The sequence below is a fragment of the Cetorhinus maximus genome, chromosome 7 (genome assembly GCF_964194155.1).
Source record: "Cetorhinus maximus chromosome 7, sCetMax3.hap1.1, whole genome shotgun sequence".
NCBI classification, from domain to species: Eukaryota; Metazoa; Chordata; class Chondrichthyes; order Lamniformes; family Cetorhinidae; genus Cetorhinus; species Cetorhinus maximus.
Genome location: NC_135885.1, coordinates 142,102,177 through 142,125,821, shown reverse-complemented (window position 1 = coordinate 142,125,821; position 23,645 = coordinate 142,102,177). Strand labels below are relative to the sequence as shown.

The 23,645-nt window shown below is 43.3% G+C and overlaps 1 protein-coding gene across 1 annotated transcript; it reads right to left on the bottom strand.

Annotated features, from left to right (window-relative positions):
* Positions 1-14,099: 14,099 nt before the first annotated feature.
* Positions 14,100-18,005, bottom strand: LOC144683028 (ras-related protein Rap-2a). Its single transcript, XM_078546025.1, has 2 exons — positions 17,447-18,005; positions 14,100-15,017 (listed from the first exon to the last, which is right to left on the bottom strand). Exons 1-2 carry the CDS (start codon positions 17,579-17,581, stop codon positions 14,601-14,603), a joined length of 552 nt encoding a protein of 183 aa, XP_078402151.1. The 5' UTR covers positions 17,582-18,005; the 3' UTR covers positions 14,100-14,600.
* Positions 18,006-23,645: the final 5,640 nt, after the last annotated feature.

Below are 23,645 nucleotides of genomic sequence, written 5' to 3'. Positions count from 1 at the left end.
CCTTCCAAACCCACGACCACTGCCATCCAGGAAGACAAGGGCAGCAAACACATGGGAACACCACCAGCTCCAAGCCACTCATCATCCTGACTTGGAAATATATCAGCCGTTCCTTCAGTCAAAATCCTGGAACTCCCTCCCTAACAGCACTGTGGGTGTACCTACACCACATGGACTGCAGCGGTTCAAGAAGGCAACTCACCACCACCTTTCTAGGGGCAATTAGGGATGGGCAATAAATGCTAGCCTAGCCAGCGATGCCTACAACCAATGAATGAATTGAGAAGTTTTGGTGGTGATTTCAAGTTACTTGACATCTTCCAAAACTCTGCTTCCCTTAACTCCCACAAAGTTCTGTTAGCCCATCATCCCCACTGTGCTCATTGACCTACAAAGGTTCCCAGTCGAGCGACACCTTGATTTTTTTCAAATCCCATCATGGCCTCGCCCCTCCCGATCTTTGTAACCTCCTCCAGTCCAACAACCCTCAGAGATATCAACACACGTCCAATTCTGGTCTCTTGAGCATCTCTGATTTAATCATTCCACCATTGGCAACCGTGCCTTCAGCTACCCAGGCCCTACACCCTGGAATTCCCTCCCTAAAACTCTTTGACATTCTACCCCTCTCTCCCCCTTTCAGATGCTCCTCAAAACCTACCTGTTCGACCAAACTTTTGGCCATCTGCCCTAACATTGCCTCAGTGTCAATGTTTGCTTTATAATACCTGCTCAAAATGCCTTGGAACAGTTTATGTTATACTTGGGTATGTAAATACAAACTGCTATTATCGCATGCTCTAGTTACTGACCTTCCTGCTAGTAGAAACAGTTTCTCTCCATTTATTCAATCAAAACCCCTCCATTTTGAACATCTTTATTAAATCCCCCTTAATCTGTATTCCAAGAACAACCCCCGCTTCTCCAGTCTTCCCACAGAATAGAGTTCCTTATCCCCGGTACTGTTCTGGGGCACTCCTCAATACCCTCTCCACGGCCTTGACATCCTTCTTAAAATGTGTTGCCCAGAATTGAATGCAATCCTCTCATGGAGGTCAAAACTGCTTTATAAAACATTTATCACAACCACCTCACTTGAATGCATGAAATGGGAAAACTTGCAGGACCTGGGGAAGGGGGCAAATGGAGTGGGGCTAATTGGATTGTACTACCCAAGAGCTAGCAAAGGCACGATGGGCTGAATAGCCTCCTTCTGTGCTGTACCACTTATTTTGATTCTCCAAAGTTTTAAAATGGTTGAGGTTAGAAAATGCATGTCATGAATCTGCACTGTCCCACATCTTACCAAAACGGTTCACGATTTAATGCACTTTAAAATAGGTGTTTGCAGTTTGTTTCAATTAATTTGAAAGTTGACTGCATTTTTTCAGCTCAGTGGCTGCCTATTTAGAAAATGTCGGAGAACATCACGAGGTAGATGTAACTAATAAAGGCATAATAAATACAGAATAGTGGCCAGTTTTAATAAACTTCTGAAACTAACAGATTAAGGCATCTAAACAGGCATTTATAATTTTTCTTGAGGGTTAGAATGGTTGATATATATAATCAAAAGGCCATTTAGCATCTCAAAAATACAAAACAGAAGATTGCTTTCATCAACAGCAACCTGCATTCTTTAACATAGTAGAGCATCACAAGGTTTTTCCACAAGGAGGTGCTCAGGCAAAATCTGACACTGAACCACCTAAGATGATGTTAGGGAGAGGAGACCAAAAGCTTGATCAGAGGTAGGAATTGAAGGTCCTTCTTAGAGACAGGGCGCCCACGAGAGCCAGAGCGAGAGAGTGTGACAGATTGAGAAAGACACAGAGTTGGAAAGATTGAGGGAGGGAATTCCAGAAGTTAGGGCCTAGCTCACAGCCAGATGAATGAAAGAAATTGGGGAAGTACAGAGACCGGAGTTGGAGAAGTGTAGATCTTAGGGGTTAGAGATGACATAGCTCTATGCAGGGTGGTGGTCAGCCACTGCATTTGGGAAGGCAAAACAATAAACATGAGTATCAGATTTTTAAAGACAGTATATAAAGAATAGTGCCTCTCCTCCATAGATTCTTTATGAAAAATGAAATGCATTTTAAAGTAGAATTTTAAACCGATCCCAGAATCGGCACATCACCCTGCTTTTCACAGAAACGTAACAGTAAATTGAACCAAATAAACGGAAAGCCACAAGCCATTTCTAATTCCTCCACAAAAAAGTGTTTATTCTTTTCAGAATATATTGTATAATATCTAGGTTGATATAAATATAAAAGGCCCATGTCAAGTGTATGAAGTTATCGAACACGTTTTACAATACTTTGCAAACCATTTTGATGTTAGGCTCATGAGGAAAATTCAACACTGGGTAAGCTTCAGGAACATACCATCTTTTACAGCAGCTGCAGCAAACCTCAATTCCAGTGAAACATTCAAAAGGGAAATGGATGGATTCATAATTTAACAGGAAGTGGGTGGATCCAATCCTTATTTGGAAGATGAATGAGCTGTCAGATTAGGTCCTAAAAGTGTTGAGTCAATCAAGTGAACTGGGGCCAAAATGAGTTCTCTCAAACTTTCTGTACGTACTACTCTATTTAGCAACAAAATAAGAAAAACACTAAATGCTCTTACATGGCTCAGATTTTATGCAAATGTCCATCATCTAAACTTTGAACAAGCGAAAATGCAGTAGCCATTTAAGGATGAGGTGAGGAGAAATTTCTTCTCTCGGAGGGTCGTTAATCTTGGAATTCTCTCCCCCAGAGCAGTGGAGGCTGGATCATTGAATATATTCAAGGCCGAGTTAAGCAGATTTTTGATCGACAAGGTTTATGCGAGGCAGGCAGGAAAGTGGAGTTGAGACCATAATCAGATCAGCCATGATCTTTTGAATGGCAGAGCAGACTTGAGGGGCTGAATGGCCTACTCGTGCTCCTATTTCTAATGTTCCAAGTACATTTAACTGTCTTATAGCCCTGCCCAAATGTATGTTTGCTGGCATGCATGTTGAAAGTTTATCTAAGACTACTTTGTCCTTTGTAACCTTTTATCACTTCTTCCTACTACCTCGGTTTCCACACCCCCTCCACCACACCCCATTTCAGAATGTCACTCTCACTGACAGAAGGTGGTATTGACAGTAAAATTTTCAGTTCAATACTGAGGAAGTTTCACTGGAATTCAATCGAGCATCACTATCTGGAAGCAGTGCTGTATCTCAGCGTTGGAGCAACAATCGTTGTTTTCTTCCCTCCTTTCTGTGGTCCAATAAGCGTGACTGTTTACTGGGCGAGATGCCTATACACCTTTTGGCGTCACATGCAGGCTTAGCACGAATGTTCACAATCCCATTTGATGCCTCATAACAAAGTGTGCAATCTTTTTAAAAACAATACTGAAAAGAGGCTCATCCAAGCTTTTCGTCTTGCACCCATCAGGACACTCGAGAATACCAGTATAAGGGGAAAACAACAATTTATACCGTATGTGAGGAGAGTGCTGATTGGTTGGCAACACCACTTGGCAAGATGAAAAGTTTAGACACGTCTTTTTTTCAGCAATACTCAAGTTCTGTACTACCAAACAACTAAAACGATATTCCTTAAACTATTTCAGCAACAGTTTGCACCTTGAAATTTCTACACAAGATGGCTCCATTGTATCAGGTGACCTGGGAATCATTTGAACAATTTTAACTGAAGGGAGGGGGAAACAAAATTTTTTAAAAAATCATTGTCCCTCTCACGGAGAACCATGTCCATGGTTCTACCTTCACTCCATCCGAAAGCATGCTCCTTATTTCTGTCAAGTTTCAGCCATTGTCAGCAAAGCTTTATGAAATAGATGTCAAAGAATCTTGGCAAATGGATGCACTCTGAATTGGGAATTGAGTTGATCAAGTTATATTCCTGACCAACAAAAAAATGGCTTAAATCTTCGGAGCTACCCAACAACCCCCATCACAAGACCATCCACATAACCATAAATACTGTGGCTAAGAGAGATGAGAAGTGCAGTATTCTGCAATGGGTGACTCAGCTTCCGACTTTCCACCATCTACAAGGCATGTGTCAGGGAGTGACGTGTCAGGGAGTGTTTTTTTAATTCGTTCATGGGATGTCATGTCACTGGCTAAGCCAGCATTTATTGCCCATTCCTAACTGCCCTCTGAACAAGGACAGCTAAGAGTCAACCACATTGCTGTGGGTCTGGAGACACATGTAGGCTAGGCCAGATAATGAAGTCAGGTTTCCTTCGCTAAAAAAGGACCAGTTTGGTTTTTACAACAATCAGCAATGGCTTCATGGTCATCAGACTTTTCATCCCAGATTTTTATTGAATTCAAATTTCACCATCTGCCTTGGTGGGATTCAAACCCATTACCCTGGGTCTCTGGAATACTAGTCCAGTGATAATACCACTACGCCACCGCCTCCCCGTGTGTGATGGAATTCCCTCCACTAGCCCAGATGAGTGCAGCTCCAACAACACTCAAGAAGCTCGATAACATCGAGGTTAAAGCGACCCGCTTGATTAGCATCTGACCACCTTTAAACAGTTACTCCTTCCACCACAGGCACATTGTGAATGGTGTACACTGCAGTCACGAGATGCACTCACTAAAGCTTCTTTGACAGCACATTCCAAACCTGCAGCCTCTATCACCATGAAAGAAAAGGGCACCGGACCCATGGGAACAAACCACATTCAAATTCCCACTAAGTCACACTTCATTTGGACTTGGAAATATAATCACCATTTTTTTTCTGTTGCTGGGTCAAAATCCTGGAACTCCCTCCCTCCACACAAGACCACAGCAGCTCAAGGCAGCGGCTCACCACCATCTTCTCAAGGGCAACAAGGGATGGGGGAAAACAAATAAATGTTTCTGCCATTTTCCAATGCTTACATGCCTTGCAATGCCCAGAAATCCCCAGCCACAAGGCTGAAATTCTTAAAGAATTGTTCATCATGAAGGCACAAAAACAAGTTGGGTTTCATTAAATAAAATTTAATTTTGTTAAAATAATTTAAATCCAAATACAGTTGACATGTCTGCATCGAATTATATTTACACTTCTTGCTCGATTCAGAAACAGCAAGGCTACACCACAGTCAACACCTGGTAAAAACGGTGCTATTAAGTATTCAGTTGCGTTAGTGCTCGACAGCTAACTGCCAAAAGATTATGTTTTAATTCACCTCTGGGAAGCGCTGAAAATATACTGATGTTAAAACAAAGTTAACAAAAATAAAAATACAGTAAAACAGCATCTGAAAACCATTAAAGCCAAATACAATATAAAATAGGTTTTTTAAAAACACAATGTCCAAAGAATGGCGGTTCAGTCAACGAATCCTTGGTTTCAACGGGAATGCAAACAATTTTCCAACACATTACAGCTAAAACCAACAGAACTCAAACTAGTATGTGTTAAAGGCAACATTCTTTACTGAAGGGAAGTAAACAGGATTAACATTGCAGAGAAGCTTTGGTAGCCATTCGGGGTAGTTGGGAGATGTCGAGGAAATAGCTCAAACCGTTTTCAGCAGGGTCAATTCTTTGCAACGTTAAAAAACACAAATGCATTTGGTGAGCCAGCAACATCATCAGTACTCAAATGGGGTCACTTTGGGACAGTTCACAGGATATTTGCTTTTTCTTTGCACCAGGCAACATGTGGCATAGTGAAGTTTCAGATGAATAACTTCCCTCCCTGAACCCCAGGCTCTTACAGTGAGGCACTGCTGGAATGGATCAACATTAAAGTTTCAGAAGCCCAAGTGTAATTAAATACTGTCACGATACAGTCACATTCCCTTTGCCACGACATTTTGATGCATTAAACACATTTATAAACAGATTTTTACATCACCCCAGTACACCAATACATCAAAATTGACACTTACAATAGATCACCGACTGCTTTATATGTAGAAGTAGGCTAATGCCACTCCATTGCTTCTCTGCAGCAACATCACATTAAATGCCATATTACTTTACACTAGGTCTTAAGTGAGCACATTTCTCCATTACTGTCACAAGTTACATAACTCCAGAATACAGGCTGCACATTACAAAACTAATGCGGGGGTTGCTCCATCAACTTACTCTAGAAAGCTGGGATGCAATGTGAAAGCGACGTGGCATTTTCACATCGATAGCACGCAGTTACCAACAAGTGTGTACGGTGCAGAGTAAGCAGGCTGACTCCTGGTGATCCCAACTCAGGAACAAGAGGGGTTGAGAGCGTGTGTGTATCCTTTCCCCCCAGATATCCAAAAGGATCCGATATCACCACCCCACCACCCACCCCCACCAAAAAAAAAAGGTTGAGAAGTCACAGGTCTTCACCAGATCTAAAAACAAAGTGCTGGAAAAACTCAGCAGGCCTGACAGCATCTGTGGAGAGTGATAACGTTGAGTCCAATATAACTCTTCTTTGGATCACCTGCTTTGTGCTTTAAGTACCTTTAAAGCTGGGCTGCCACCGCTTCTGCACTTGTGGAAAATGCCAAAATTAAACATCCACAGCTTTTCTTGGTGGTTTTCAAAACTTTCACAAACACCATGCTAGCTATTAAAACAAACACCATTGGCAAAGTTGGAATGGTGTGTCAAAACCACAAAGCAAATGTTTAAAAAAAAATATGCAGCTACGCCTGTACGTTGGCAGTGATAGCACAAGAAAATATTGGACAGGATGTGAATGGTTTTCTACATTAGACTACTGAGGTCAGCAGATCTGAATAGACCTCACTTTCATTAGAAAATTCCTTCAGGTTTTGGCCAGGTGACTCATGTAATGGTTTAGATATCCACTCCCTATCTGAACACTGTTAACATACAAATGGCAAATTACCCACCTAAACCACAGGCTACAATTTTCCCCATATAGCACAAAATGGCTCAGGATTGAACTCCAGTCATTTAGAGCAAAAAGCATTACAACATTGATTTGCAGCTAGTTTTAGTGCTGGATGCAAGGCTTTTTTTTTTTTACTTTCAATTCTGGATTGGTGCAGTTAACTCAAATTATTTCCACTGCTCATATACAAAACAATGAAATTATTTCATGTGAAATTAGATGAGGGGGAGATATATTACATGCCAAAAAATGTTACATTGCACAATATCAATTACTGCCCTACATCTGGGAACTTCCAGACATCAATGTTTCGATGTTACTAAGGAACAGTACCAGCCTTACGGTCTGTTGTAAAGAATTGAACCAGCAATTTTTTTTGCTGTGAAATATCCAATGCTAAAATTGGTCATCCAATTTAAAAAAAAACTATTGTGGGGAGTCAAATCAAGATATTTACATTAATTCTTTCCGCACACCTGAAAATTGCCGCGCACACCTTTTTTTTAATGATGATGGAGGGAAGAAGATTAACCAATAATGTGAAGCTGATGAAATACACCCTTCACTCTTGCTAATAACCCAGTGTCAATAAAACACATTTTATTGTTTATAGAATTATTCCTGCTCAAGGTGCCAGCCACAGTTCCAGGCGTAACACACTCTCTTCAGATGATCATCAGTTCAAGTGCCATTCCAAAGACATGAGCATAAAAACTTTGGCTCACAGATCAGCGCATTACTGTGGGAATGCTGCATTGTCGGAGGTGCTGTTGCCCACACCCCCTGCGTCTTCCCTGAGGTGTATGTTAAAAAAAAAAAAATCCCTTGGCACTATCGGAAGAGCATGGGAGTTTTCCTGGTCAACATTTCTCCCTCAAATAACAGGCTTGTTTGGTCATTTGCTGGTTACAACTGCAAACACAATTTAAATACCTTCATTTGACTGAAGTGCTCTGGGACAGGGGTCATGAGAGGAATGACATATATGAAATGCTTTTGATCTGCAAACAGCATACAAGGAGGAAAACATCTTGAAAGCTTGTACCTGGGAGGGGTCTAGTTCCTTCTTGCAATGATGTGCATTCCACCAAGTCCCCATTACTTGGCTCTTGCTGCACCACAAATCCATTGTCAACCACAACAATTATAAATTTATCGCTATTCTGGTTGGCGGGGGGTGGTTTGAAGAATAAAATTGGACATTTTCTAAATGATCCTCACTGTGCTAAAAATTACACTGACAATCTATTCAAGATCGTCAGTCGGGGCTCGCAGTGTGGGGCATCTGCATGTACTGAAGATACATATATTGATACACAGGACCCAGTTCTTTGCACACAGAAAGAACATTAACACACATAGCACCTATTTCAGCTAAACAAAATAAGTGATAGCCATTCACTGGTTCATTCCTCAGGGCAATGCCTTGACCAGAGTCAAGCTGCCTGGTTTAAATTTCAAACAATGCTTGGCAGTTAACTATCAGTCACCATTAACTGGTGCATTCCCCATGGCAACACCTCTACCAGAGTCCACTTGCCAAACAATCAGCAGTGTCTTCTCATATAGTATGAAGTTGTCGCTTCCCCTGACAGTTATCCTTGAGACTGTCCTGATGAGTACAAGATGAAAAGCTCCGACAAATGTCTTATATCAGCAATACTCCAGTTCTGTAATACCAAACGACTATTCATAATAAAATGTAAAATATCTTGTTGGATCACATCCTTTCACTTCCATTTTCTCCTCATGGTTTCTCAAGCCAGGCATTTCACTGAAGGATAAGACCTTGCAGTCAATTCCTTTTAAGAGATAGCATGTTTCTTTCCTTTCCACTCTCCCATCAAACTAAATCCAAAATCCACCAAAACCCCCTATCCAAATTTCACCTTTCTGCCACTGCAAACTCATCCTAACTGTACATTTTGGGATGTTGGAGCCCGCTAGATAAACAAAGGTCAGGGGGGGGGCTTGGAAAATGGAGTGGTCTACATTTTGCAGCTTTAATTTAAAGGATTGCATTTCAATCTCTCATGACTTCATGCTAAGAGGGGACAATTGTAGCCTGTGGTAATTTGCTACTCAAAACTTTTAACGACACGGGGGAGTGGATACCCAAGTCTATTTATTGAACACTTTCTAATGGAAGCAGGGGCTAGTCAGTTCAGTAGATTCTGGTAGTTTAGCACAAGTTAGACATTCGCATTCTGTCCAATATTTTCATATAGGAACACTGCCAATATATAGGTGCCACTACACAAGTCCCTATTCAAATCCACTCTTGGCGGTTTTGACAGATGTCTAGCTTTGCCCTTAATGTTTATTCGCTAACTAAAGCAGCGTTTAAATATAGCAGTAGGCTGTATTGAAACTTGTGGGTTTCCAAACGCCTCACTTCATAAAACAAACAAAATAAAAAGAGAAAAAAAAATGAAATTAAACGTGCCTATGAATAGTTCCTTTTATGCAATCATAGAAGTTACACTGTCAAAACAGCATTTAAGCGTATACGTCACATAATGAACTAGTATATCAAACCGTACTTGTATACCAGCTGCACGCAAGAGAGCTTCTAGATCCAGGACAGAAGATTTTTGAGTACTCTATCGGAGAAGTAGATTGTTCTAAAGGTAGCTCTGCTTTGGAGCAATCAACTTCTCCGATACACCGCAAAAATACACAGGAAATATACTAGTAGTGCGGGCGACAGGAGTATAATTACTTCCATACATCCAGCATGACATTGGAAAAGCAGGTTTAAGGATTTGCAAACACAAATGAATTCTTAATTACTGTAACATCTACTTGCAGAACAATTACAAGAATATTGGTTCCATATTAGAGAATATGTGACAAAACCAGCCAGATTTCACCAGGAATAAAGAGATGGGAGCAATTTGATTTTGTAAGATGCCTCAAATATTTTGTTCCACATTTTACTTTAAAAATACAATGTTAAAAATTGCACACTATGCCAAAACAAACTTGGGGATACCAACTCGAGTGTGAATTCAGTTAAAATACTTGTGTAAAACTAGACAACTGATGTGTCAGCAAAGTGAACCAGAGTGCAGCAACAGCAAACATAATTCATATTACAAGACTTCTTTTGGGATATTGGAAATACATGATTAGGTGCTATATAAAAGTCAAGTTTCTTCTTTCACCAGAAAAAGAAAGACTTACTAGGGAAACACCTAGCTCTCCCAATCAGATTCTGAAAACTGAAAGTGCCTATTGTGCCAAGGTGTCTTTGTTTCTGCGGTTGTTAAGAATTAATAGATTAAGCTGTTTAATACTGTTAAAGCAATCAGTCTAAGGGCTTTTAAAAATATTAACCACTTAGCATAAACAATGCATGGCAAATGTTTCCAACTTTGAAGAGCCTCCTTTGGCTTAAAGGGCAGTTAGGCTCACTCACAGGCAGCAAGTGAATCAAATTCAAGAGGATTTGCGTGAGGTAATTTGCTATGTTAACCCTCCCAGTCAATGCAATGGGTGCATTGCAGATCAAACCAAAAGTAAAAGGAAATTCATTAGCTAGCCATTTTACTTGTGCAAACTGATTTAGCACCAGATAGGAGGAGATCCTCATTAGGAAACTCACATCTAAACAAGAGAGTTAACTCAAATTACCTTGCTGCAATTATCTAGAGTGAATACAAATCAATCAGTCCCTTTCCCCACACCCCCCACCCACATCTTCCACTAAACATATGTCATCGGAATGAAATCAACATCATTTCCTGGAACCAATCCCATGTAAAGAACAACTAGTTTTAAAAAAGGAAAATTTGTCTGCGTTCACAACAGCAATAAGGCAAGACTATGTAACTAAGTCTACTGTCCTGAAACACGTACTACTTCAGGTGAACATACATAGTACCTGTCTGCAAATCAACTTACATCATCAGAAGCTACAGCCCAGAACTTTGATTTATAGTTTAAAGAAAAACAGCAGCACCGAACGATTAAAAAAAAAAATCAGTCTAACTAGATTAACTTTTAATATCTAGTTAGTTTGCAAAGAATGTTGCCCACACATACAGATCAGTTTTTAAAGGGGTTGTTAAATATGAAATGAGGCATTGCTGTAAATATATCTGAATGTTCAGGTAAATAATAAAACAATGCAAGACACTGTTTGGAAATGTAAACTTAAGCTGAGATATAACAAGACAATAAAATACATCTTTGAATGCTTCAAAAAAAAAGTCTGCACATTATAAGCGAGGCTAAGGCTCCCATCATCCTGTACAAAAAAAAATCACACAAAGTGGATCCCATTTACTGCATCTTCAGTTTATTGTACTGTATTGGAAATGGAAAATAAACTAATCACAATTTGCAGAGGTGTCTTTTCGCCTTCTTGGTCTATAAAAAGAAACCTGCACCCGTAACTTGCAGTTTTGTTTTAAAATCTTTTTTTGCAACAGTTAAAAGTCACACAATCCACCACATACCATTGAAGATGCAGGATTTCATCTTGCGAAGGAATTGAACAGCTTGAGTGGAGGCAAACCTCGATCTGAAGAATCAAGTTGTTTTGCTTGCGTTGGGTACGTCCAGCGACACGTTCAGGTTTTCACTTGCACACACCATACTCAAAACCCAACATGTGATTTACTCCATTGGGAATCTAGCAGTTAGAAAAAAATCTGAATACGAGATACATCAGTTTTACCACACCAGGGCTCGCCTCCTCCAAGTGTGTGACAACTTTTACGGATCTGACAAGGTTCCCTCAGTAGGGATGAACTTTGGAGAAAACTGTCTCATTTCCACAATTCCAACTGCTGGTTCTACGCAGTGGCATTTAAAAAATAAACAAAAATGTTCCTGTAACACAATTGTCAGATATTCAAAAGCAAGCAAAATAAGACCGCAAGTGACTAAAACACTTTGCTACTGCGCTCATTTATTAAACCACTACAGAATGCTCCAATGTAAGACTTTAGTAATTATCTGGTGTTCAGCCATGCATTCATTATATTCTTAGTTCAAAGATATAAAATGAAAAAAAAAACCCACAATAAAGTATTTGAGCACCATTCATAAAATAAAATATATTTTTGCCACTTCTGCATCAGGAAAGAAGGAAATTGGAGGGATAATATCTACTAGTTTGTAAAATTTGATCAATTCAAAGGGTTTCCATTTTTTATAGACTCAAGCGATAAATGCAATAAACTTTTTTTCAACGTGCAATACAAGAATCTGAATCACATTTGTCCGGATTGACTGCAATGTGTGATTTGGTTTTCCTTTTTGAATGTGAAATTTTGAAAAATTTCCCAACGTGTTACAGGTGATCTTCGGGCATTCGCTTCCTTCGATCTCCGTGTACCATCATACCTGTTGAAAAACCTGCCCATTAGCAGACTGAGACACTCGTGGGAATGGGAGACGATATGCTCTTCCCCTCAGTAGAGTCTACGACAAGGACTTTTATGCAAAAAGTCTCTAAACTTGACTGAAGATTTTTCTCAACCTCACAGAGGCAACTTTCCCCAACTAATCCTCGTCCTCACCTGCAAGAATCAAGACTGGACAAGGAGTTTTCTTCCCCCTCTTCCCACTGAAGAAGCACTCAGCATCTTGGGTCAATTAAAATCACAACGGTGGAGTAAGCAGACATATAGTACGGGATTGCTTGTCCCTCCTTACGCTCTGTAGGCTTGTGATGGCTGCTGTGTTGATATTTCACAAATGCATCATGGCAGCAGAAGATCTGCCGTTTCCACCTTGATCACAGAGTGATTCTCAATTTCTTCATCTTGCAGGAATGGTAACATCTTTTCTTTCTCTGCACAGCAAGCAGTTTTTCTTTTAAAAATCGTGTCTCCCTTTCCAAATTAGCCTCAATTTTCTACACAAAAGAGCCTCACATTCCTCTTGATCCTCCCTAGGAAGTATTAAAAAAAAGAGAGAAAACTGGTGCCATTTTCTCTTACTAAATGCCAAAAGGAAAATGATTAAAATAATCACTTTGCAAAAGCGGAAAGGAGGAAAGAATTAGCCAAATCTTGTAGCTTTGTAAAGCTGCTTGCTTTTTGCAAGAGTTGAACAGCGTCGATCTTTCAATAAATTGTAGTTTGATAGTTTTAATGTTCTCCACTGCAAGTCAGAAAATAAAAGTCCTTTTGCTTTCTTCCTCCCCACCACATCTTGCTGCAAAGCAAGAAAACAGCACCACGAATGGCTTGTACCAAACGACAGAGCAGGGTAATGTCCCACCCAAGTTAGTCAATTCTCTTTTCTGTATGATACAAGGAACATCTTGGTCAGTCAACTGTATTACAGTTGATTTATTCACTGCCCTTTCCTTTAGAGACTAACAGAGGAATCATCAGCTTAAGCTTACCATCACTTTTGCACCATTCACAAAAGGATAGCACTGATCATTAACATTTACCATACCGCACTGAAAATAAACCCGATGGAATCCTGAAGAAAGGCCCTTGGTGTCACTACTCCTGGTTATACTCTGCACTAAAGGACTTAAAAGGTCCACTGCTTTTCCCTCCTGGTCTCTGAAGAACGGCACAGACTCTCCTGTTGTAATGTGTTGCCCATATACCCTGTAGACACAAACAGCTAAAGAATTTAGGCTCAGTTTCCCATTCACTACAGGAGACCATGAACTGAGAACTCTCTCCTCTCCCATTTTGGTTGCTTGCTCTCCCCTTTACAAGAAGCGTTTAAACTCCTCAATGACATCATGCAGGAAGAGTGCAGTCAGATTTATTAAGTGTGGACATCCTTCCTGTATCATATCAATTGCTTCTTTAAAAAAATTATTATTTTTTATAAAATCAGTGCATTTACACAGAGAGAACAGCCCTGGTCCTCAATCTTAAATCTTGGCTGTGCAGCTCGATTAAATAACCTGGCTCTTGTCTGTCGATGCTGCAATTCTCCCTTTTCACAACCAATTCGAGTCTCATCTTGCATTTAAAAAAATCATTACTTTTTACGGTTTGAAACAGGAAGAGCAGCACTGGTCATCAGTTATAAAGCTCCTCCTTTTAGGTATCACCCTCCCCCTTTATAACAGTAATATGAAACAATCTAGTTTCACTGGATTGGAAGAGGTGGAGATCTCCCAGATCGGAACTAACTCAAATTCCTGCCTTAACCCAACTTATTAGCTTTGTCTATAGGACCCTGGTCATCGATTTCACCTAGGTTATAAAGCTTTTGTTGCTCCCTCTTTTCTTTCTAAAAAAAAAACACTACAGCAACAATCTGGCAGGTCTCCTGGGTTGGAAGAGGCAGAGATCTTGCAGACAGGAAATAATTCAAGTCTTTGTTAACCCAAAGAGTTTGTTTCTTCTCCTTACTATAGAGCACAGGAAGAACAGCACTGGTCATCAATTATAAAGCTTCTCAGCGATACCCTCTGCTTTTTATAAAACAATGTGAAAGAATCTGGCGGGTCTCCTGGTTTAGAAGAGGTGGCGATCTCCCAGGTAGGAACCGACTGAATATCTCGTCTTAACCCAAAGCGTTTTTGTTTTGCTTTTTTTTTTGTGTGTTTATTCTAGGACACAGGATGAGCAGCACTGAGCATCAGTTATAAAGCTCCTCATCGATACTCTCTGCCTTTATACACAGCAATAAGGAATAATCTAGTTGCCTCCTGGGTCGGAAGAGGTGGAGATCTCCCCCAGATAGGAACTGACGCAAAGTCTTTCAGTGTTCTTTTGCTGTTCCGGGTGTGTTTTACTGCAGGACACAGGAAGAGCAGCACTGATCATCCTTGTCAGGTTGTGCAGCGTAGTTCATCTGCCTGACGATTTCAGCAAACAGCTCATCCACCATGGTCTTGCTCTTAGCCGAGGTCTCCATGAAGGGGCAGCCCCACTCCTCAGCTAGGGCCCGGCCCTCAGCGGCTGACACCTCCCGCTCGCTCTCCAGGTCCACCTTGTTGCCCACCAGGATGACGGGCACCTTCTCGTAGCGCTTCACGCGGATGATCTGGTCGCGCATGGGCCTGATGTCCTGGAAGGACTGCTGATTGACCAGGCTGTAGACCAGGATAAAACCCTGGCCATTCTTAATGTACAAATCCCGCATGGAGGCGAACTGCTCGGTGCCCGCTGTGTCCAGGATCTCCAGCACTGATGGTGATGAGTCCACCTGTAACAGAACCATAGAGTGGTTACAGCACACACAGAGGCTATTCAGCTCTTGCTGGCTTTCCCCAAGAGTAACCCCACTTGTCCCGCTCTCCCGCCTTTTCCCCATAACACTGCAAATTTTTCTCTTCAGATAATGATCCAATTCCCTTTTGAAAGCCTTGATTCTTGATTCAATCAAGAATCTGCCTCCACGACATCCAGTAAATGCATTCCAGATCTTAACCACTCGGTGCGTATAAAATGTTTTTTCCTCATGTCGCCATTACTTCTTTTACCAACTACCTTAAACCTGTGTCCTCTGATCCTTGACCTTTTCACCAATGGAAACAGTTTCTCTCCATCCACTCTGTCTAGACCATTCTATCAAATCTCCTCCTAGCTCTCTCTTGCATAAGGTTAACCCCAGCTTCTCCAATCTAACTACATAACTGTAGTCTCTCGTCCCTGGAACCATTCTTGTGAATCTTGTCTGCACTCTCTCTAATGCCTTTGTGTCCCTCCTAAAGCGCAGTGCCCAGAAATGGACACGGTCCTCCGGTTGAGGCTGAATCAAGTGTCTTCTCAAGTTTCACCATAAATTCCTTGTTTTTGTACTTTACGCTTCTGTTTATACCACATAACCTGACAGCCATGGCTCAGTGGCTTGCACTCACATCTCCAAGTCAGAACGTTGTGGGTTCAGGTTCCACTTGAGCATACAAATCAAGGCTGGCACTCGCAATGCAGTACTGATGGAGGGCTGCATTGCTGGAGGCGTCATCTTTCAGGTGAGACGTTCAACTGAGGCCCTAACTCTCCTCTCAGGTGGCACTATTTCGAAGAGCAGCATTGGTAGTTGTGACCAATGTTTATTCCTCAACCGATATCATTAAAAAAATCTAGTCATTATCACATTACTGTTTGTGGGAGCTTGCTGTACATAAATTGGTTGTCCTGTTTAGTGACTACACATAAGAGTTAGGAGTGGATCATTTGGCCCATTGACCCTGCTGCGTTGTTCAATAAAATCATGATTGATCTGACTGTGGCCTCCACTTTCCTATCTGCCCCCCATAACCCTGGACTCCCTTGTGGATCAAAAGTCTTTCAAATTCAGCCTTGAGTGTATTCAATAATCCAGCCCCCACTGCTCTCTGGGGGGGAGAATTCCACAGACCCTCAGAAGAAATTCCTCCTCAACTTAGTTTTAAATGGAAGAGCCCTCATTCTGAAACCATCCCCCCTAAATTCTAGATTCCCTCAAGGGGAAACATGCTCTCAGCATCTACCCTTCAAGTCCCCTCAGCATCTTACACATTTCAATCTGATCACCTCTCATTCTTCTAAACTCCAATGAGTCTAGACCCAACCTACTCAACCTTTCCTCATAAGACAACCAGGGTCACCAACCCTCCAGGAATGAAAAGTTAATCTCCTGGACACAAGCTGTGAGCAAAAACCCAAGAAGGAAAAAACAATTAAAGCAAATGGTGCACTTTCCTGTATTGGGTGTAAAACTATTGCAGATGGGGGTGGGGGAAGATGAGGAGGTAGGTGGTGAGAAGACATGTGATAAAACCTCCAGGAAAAAAATCCAATTAGTCCTGAAGAAGAATCACAATGGACTCAAAATTTAACTCTGTTTCTCTCACTGCATATACTGAGCTTTTCCATCTGTACTTATTTCAGATCTCCAGCAGCTGCAGTACGTTGTTTTCATATACATCCTAAAAAAGTGTGAAGCAGGGCATGAAATGGGTCGGGGGTGGTGGTGTTTGAAAGAGAGTACAACGAAAACAGAAAATGCTGGAAAAACTCAGCAGGCCTGGCAGCATCTGTGGAGCGAGGTATAGAGTTAACGTTTCGGGTCCAATATGACTTCTCCAAAACTCCTGTGAAAGCGAGTTTTGATAAATGCCTTATCAAACACCGGAAGGGAAATGGAAAGCAGCGAAGGGGGGGGGTAAGGTGAAAGAGACAAAGGGGAATCCCATCGGGGGAGGAGAGCAGTACTTCTTCAAGGTAGGCATTCCAGGAAGAGAAGCAGCAGTGAATTAAACATTGAAATGAAGGCGAAATACTGCAGGTCTGAAATAAAAACAGTAAGCGCTGGGAATACTCAGCCGGTCTGCGGAGAGGGAAACAGAGTTAACGCTTCGAGTCCAATACGACTGTCCTTAAAATGGAAAAGGCTGGAAAAACTCAACCTTAAAATGGAAAAGGCTGGAAAAACTCAACCGGTCTGGCAGCATCTATGGAGAGAGAAGCAGAGTTAATCTTGGGGAACTATGGGAATACTGGATTTGGGATTGGGATTGATTTCCAGACCCTACCCCCACCTCCATTGGCCGAAGCACTTTCTTGAACCTGTCCCACACCCAACACCCCCAAAAAAAATTACAATGTGAATAATAAGGGGAGGGGGTAGATATAAAATAAAAATACTACCTCTATCTCCTTGCGGTAAAAGTCCTCGATGGTCGGGTCATATTTCTCGATGAAGGTGCCAGTGACAAACTGCACGGTGAGGGCTGACTTGCCCACTCCCCCACTGCCCAGCACCACCACCTTGTACTCCCGCATGGCCGCTTCTGGCCACTGCCCCTTTAAGGGAGGAATAAGAGTCGGAGGGCAAAAAAAAAATAAAATCCGAGGGGGGGTGGGAATTAAAGGGGAAGTCAAACTTTCCCAAATGCCTTTAATTTTTTTTCCCCCCCCCTCTCTTGGAGGGGATAAATATATAAAAAATATCCACCCCCACCCCCCCCCGGCCGCCCCCTTAAGGGAGACAAAAGGCCGCTCCCGCCTCACAGGAAGGTAACGGCGCCTCCTTCCCGCCCCATCTTCTTTTTCCTCATCGAATGTAACGCGGGTCTCTTCTCATTTTTAAAAAATTTTATTTTATTATTCCCCTAAAGCCCGACTCCTCGGTCGTCGGCGCCGCCATACTCTATCGGGCGGGGACTCTCTCTCTCTCGCTGCTCGACTGCTCTCCGCTCGTTCGCCCGCCCGCGCCGCCTTCTCACGTGACGCCGCCCGGCCACCGTAGCCGGATGTCCCGCCCCCTTCCTCACTTGCTTGCTTGCTCTCTCACTCTCACCCCTCCTTGTCCATCAAGCGGCGCCCACCCAATCGCGGCGCCGGGAGGCCAGGAGGACCCGCCCATTTCCCCCCCCGCCTCCCGGCGCCGTCCCATTGTCCCAGCCGCTGTCGGTCAAACACCCTCCGCCCAATGTCGGCCGCCGTCATTTACATAGACTCCGCCCTCCCATCCATCTGCCGGCACTCGAGACGTCGTCCCCGCCCCGGCGGCTGCCCTTCTTTCCGAGCCGATCAATCGCCGCCTAGAACGCTTTGAGTGAGTCACGCCCACCCTCGCTCCGAGCCCACTGACCCCCTCCCACCCCACCCCCGGAGGCTGCCCATCAAGAACGAGTGACCAATCCCGGCGCCACGATTTACATAGACGCGCCCACAAACAACCCCGCCTCCTCGCGCCGCTCCCTGCCCGCCCACATTGTGCCGGGCCAGTTGCCCATCATTCCGAGCTAGCCAATCGCTGCTCACAACGCTGCCGGTCACGCCCACCCCCTACCGCCCCCGCTCCAGCCCCATTGTCCCCGGAGGCCGTCTCTCAAGAGCGAGACCGTCCAATCGCCGCGCCGGAGCCAGCCGCGCCCCGCCACCTCCGCGCGCGAGGCCTGCGGGCCAATCAGCGGCGCCTCCAGACCGGAAGGGGATGGCGGGTTCAGGGATATTCTGATTGGACAACGTGCTTCCAGGAGCCTGCCGGCCTCAGCCAATGGGCAGAGGGCGCCGGGGGAGCTGTCTCCAGGTGCGGAGATGTTGCGGATGCGGTTACCACGGGAACGCAGTGACAGCCCAAGGGGAATCCGGGAAAACTCACTCCTGCAACTTTATACATGGGAAAAACCGGCACCAAACTGGTCTTGTGGCTGGAAAAAGCAAAGCCAATGAATAATTGCATTGCTTAACTTCAATATCTGCCAATTACACGCAGTTAACAGCACAGAAACAGGCCATTCAGCCCATCTGCTCCATGCTGGTGTTTATGCTCCGCAGAGGAACATAGGAGCAAGCAAAGGCCATTTAGTCCCTCAAGCCTGCTCCAACATTCAACTAGATCATGGCTGATCTTCTACCTCAGTGCCATTTTCCACGCTCTATCCCATTTCCCTTGATATCTTTAATATCTATAATCTATTGACCTGTCTTGAACATACCCAATGACTGAGCCTCCACTGCCCTCTGGGGTAGAGAATTCCAAAGATTCACCACCCTCCGAGTGAAGAAATTCCTCCTCATCTCAGTCCTAAATGGCCTGCCTCTTACTCTGAGACTGTCTCCCCTGGATCTAGACCACACAGCCAGAGGAAGCTTTCTTCCTGCATCTTCCCTGTTTGGGCCCTGTAAGATTACTTCTCATTCTTCTAGACTTTGGAGAATAAAGGCCCAATTTCCTGAATCTCTCCTCATAGGACAATCCCATCAGAATTATTGAATCAGAATCACAGAACTGTTGCGGTGCAGAAGGTGGCCATTCAGCCGATTGTGTCAGCACCAGCTCTGAGCATTTTAACTTAGTGCCAATCTCCTGCCTTTTCCCCGTAACCCTGCACACTGTTTCTATTTAAATAATCATCAAATGCCCTCTTGAAAGCCTCAATTGAAACTGCCTCCACCACACTTCCAGGCAGTGCATTCCAAACCCTAACCACTCGCTGTGTGAAAAAGTTTTTTTCTCACCTTGCATTTGCTCCTTTTGCAAAACACTTTAAAACTGTGCCCTCTGGTTCTCGATCTGTTTATGAGCGGGAACAGTTTCTCCATCCCAGGGGTCAGTCTAGTGAACCTTCATTACACTCCCTCTATGGCAAGTATATCCTTCCTTAGGTAAGGAGACCCAAACTGTACACAACTGTGCACTTGAGTCTCCTCACACCCTACTTCGTCTCATCCTATCAACATATCCTTCTATTTATTTCTCTCTCATATGCTTGGCCTACTCCTTCTTAAATAGGTCCCTGTAATTCACCCAAACTGCTCCTTATTAGGGTTCCTGACTTTCCACGAATTGTTTTAATCTTGTTTGGTGGACCACTTGCATTTATTAATTATTAAAGCAAAAGCAAAATACTGGAAAACCTGAGCAGGTCTGTCAGCATCTGTGGAGAAAAAAAAGAGTCAAGTATTTACTATTCCCTGGCTGGGGGCTGGGGTCTAGAACCAGGGGTTACAGTCCCATGCTCTCTGCTGGTTGGAGTCATACTTAGCACAAAGGAAGATGGTTGTGGTTGTTGGAGGTCAATCATCTCAATTCCAGGACATCACTGCAGGAGTTCTTCAGGGTAGTGTCTTAGACCCAACCATCTTCAGCTGCTTCATCAATGACCCTCCTTCCATCATAAGGTCAAAAGTGGGGATATTTGCTGATGATTGCACAATGTTCAGCACCATTCTCGAATCCTCGGATACTGAAGCTGTCCATGTCCAAATGCAGCAAGACTTGAACAATATCCAGGCTTGGGCTGACAAGTGGCAAGTAACATTCGCACCACACAAGTGTCAGGCAATGACCATCTCCAACAAGAGAGAATCCAACCATCACCCCTTGATGTTCGATGGCACTACCATCACTGAATCCCCCACTATCAACATCCTGCGGGTTACCATTGACCAGAAACTGAACTGGACTAGCCATATAAATACTGTGGCTACAAGAGCATGTCAGAGGCTAGGAATCCTGCGGTGAGTAACTCTCCTCCTGACTCCCCAAAGCCTGTCCAACATCTACAAGGCACAAGTCAGGAGTGTGATGGAATAATCTCCACTTGCCTGGATGAGCGCAGCTCCAACAACACTCAAGAAGCTTGACACCATCCAGGACAAAGCAGCCCCGCTTGATTGGCACCCCATCCACAAACATTCACTTCCTCCACCACCGACGCACAGTAGCAGCAGTGTGTACCATCTACAAGATGCACTGCAGGAACTCACCAAGGCTCCTTAGATAGCACCTTCCAAACTCACGACCACTACCACCTAGGACAAGGGCAGCAGACACATGGGGGGAACAGCGCCACCTGGCTTGTAGAGTCCATATCGATGATGGCTTGTGAATTGAGCCTATATCTGTAAGGAGAATAATGAGACCTGGGCACTGTAAATCTTTCACCAAGCAGAATTTTTTTTGGATATGTTATGATCTGGATACACTGCCTAAAGGACAGTGGAACGGATTTGATGATAACTTTCAAAAGGAAATTAGATAAATACCTGAAGGAGAAAGATCCGCAGAGCTGTGGGGAAAGGAGAGGGCGAGTGGGTCTAATTGGATGGCTTTCAAAGAATCAGTATAGGCATGGTGGAGTGAATGGCTTCCTGTGTTGCAGCATTCTGTAGTTGTGTAACACCCTGTGTCCGACTCTGCAGAACTGAGTCCCTGGAGGAACAAGACCCACTTGCAACCCGTTATGATTGATTGAAGAAATGTAAAAAAAAAGGAAGATTTATGACACAGAAGAAGGCCTTTTGGCCCATCTTGTCCTTGTCAGCCATAAAAAAAGTCATCCAACCTAATCCCATCTTCCAACTCTTGGTCTGTAACCCTGTAGGTTACAGCAACTCAAGTACAAGTAATTTTTTTCGAATGTGATGAGGGTTTCTCTCTTTAATATCCTTTCAGGCAGTGATCTCCAGGCTCTCACCACCCTCTGGGTGAAAATATTACTCAACCTCCCTCTAATCCTTCTACCAATTACTTTTAATCTATGCCCCCTGGTTATTGACCTCTGTGCTAAAGGAAATAGATCCTTCTCCATTCTAACTGGGCTCCTCATAATTTTATACATCACAATTAAATCTCCCCTCACTCCCAATCACTGAAAAGCATGAATTGCAGCAGAATTGGGTTACAATGATCAAGTGATCACTCTAATCAACTGGTTGTCCCAGCCAGAAGACAGGAAGGAAAATATATATCTACATCAACCTGGCTACTTTAATAAAATTATTATTTTAAAAAATGGACAAGGCTTTACCCTGACTAGCTATGACTCATACCAGAGGAATTTCTAACCTCCAGAAACCAGCAGGGACCTCATTATCTTTAAAGAGATGCTTATGCCCTCTGTGACTGCCAATAATCAAATTCCAAAGAAATGCACCCACCCCTTGACATTTCTAAGGCAGAGCTTGGACCAATGGAGCTGGTATGTCTGCAAAGGACAAAAGGGACCTAACTCCTCTATTAAAACCTCAAGATTCCAGACCTGAGAAAATACATCCTTTGACTAAGACCTGGGAGAAGGAGTTGGAGGTATGCCACATGACCTCCCTGAAGCTGATAGAGGCTGTAATATTGCTGTGTGGAACTGAACCCAGTCAGTCTATTGTTTTATCATCCAACAGGCAGTAGCATGAAGAGCTCTGTCCAGGTGAAGCGCCTGGCCCTCATCTACACTGTGAACTACTGGAACATTGGAATGTCTGTATCTGTGCCTATAAGACTCATTCATCACTACGTTCCTTCTCCCATCGTGGAAGTCGGTTGACCCTGCACCAGTTTCAGCCTGCTAACCTCTGAAGGAATACGCCACTGGACTTTTGATTCTGGACTCTGGGCTCACGGGAAACCATCACTCTTATTTTTATCGTGGTCTTGCCCTGTACCCCTTTCTTTCCCTTATCCCTCTTTTATTGTACGAGTGCGAAAAGGGGCAGATGTTGTGAAACTCCTTTCCCATGTTTTGCCTGTGTGTAAAATAAACCAACCCTCTCATTTTACCTTATCTCAAGTTTGCTGTGGGGTTATCAATAGAGGATTGGATCACTTCAAACTGAAGGGTTGGGGAAAACACGCCATCACTTGTAAAGGGGGCAACTCAGGAATCAAAAACACCTTTCTGTTTACGGATGGGTGGTGAGAGGAGAAATCAGGGCTGTTTAAATTAATCTCCCCTCTGGTCCATAACATGGAGATTGGATAGGTTGGGGTTATTTTTCTTAGATCAAAGAAGGCTGAGAAGTGACTTGATTGAGGTGTTCAAAATTATGAGGGGAATAGATAGAGTGGACAGGATAAAATTGTTTCCCTTGGTGGAGAATTCTAGAACCAGGGGACATAGATTCAAGATAAGTAGCAGAAGGTGTAGGGGGGACATGGGGAAGAACTTTTTTACGCAGAGGGTAGCGGGTGTCTGGAATTCGCTGCCCAAGTTGGTGGTAGAGGCAGAAACTCTAAACTCTTTTAAAAAGTACCTGGATCTGCACCTTAAGTGCTGTAAGCTGCAGGGCTATGGGCCGGGTGCAGGAAGGTGGGATTAGAAAGGGCAGCTGGGTGTCCTCGGGCTAGCATGGCCATGATGGGCTGAATGGCCTCCTCCTGTGTTGTAACTTTTCTATGGCTCTATGGGTCATTACATACAACTCATTCCCCATATCTATCATTGCTCAGTGATGAGATAGGTTCAGCTGCTGGCAAATCAGCTGCTCACCTCCTCCTCCTCTCCTGTTAACATCAGCGCTTCAAGTACCTGTTGTCAGTGTCAGGTTAAAGCACAAAAACCTGTAAAATTCTCGATTTAGTTGTTATCCCAATCCCTGCATATTATCTCCAGAACAAAAT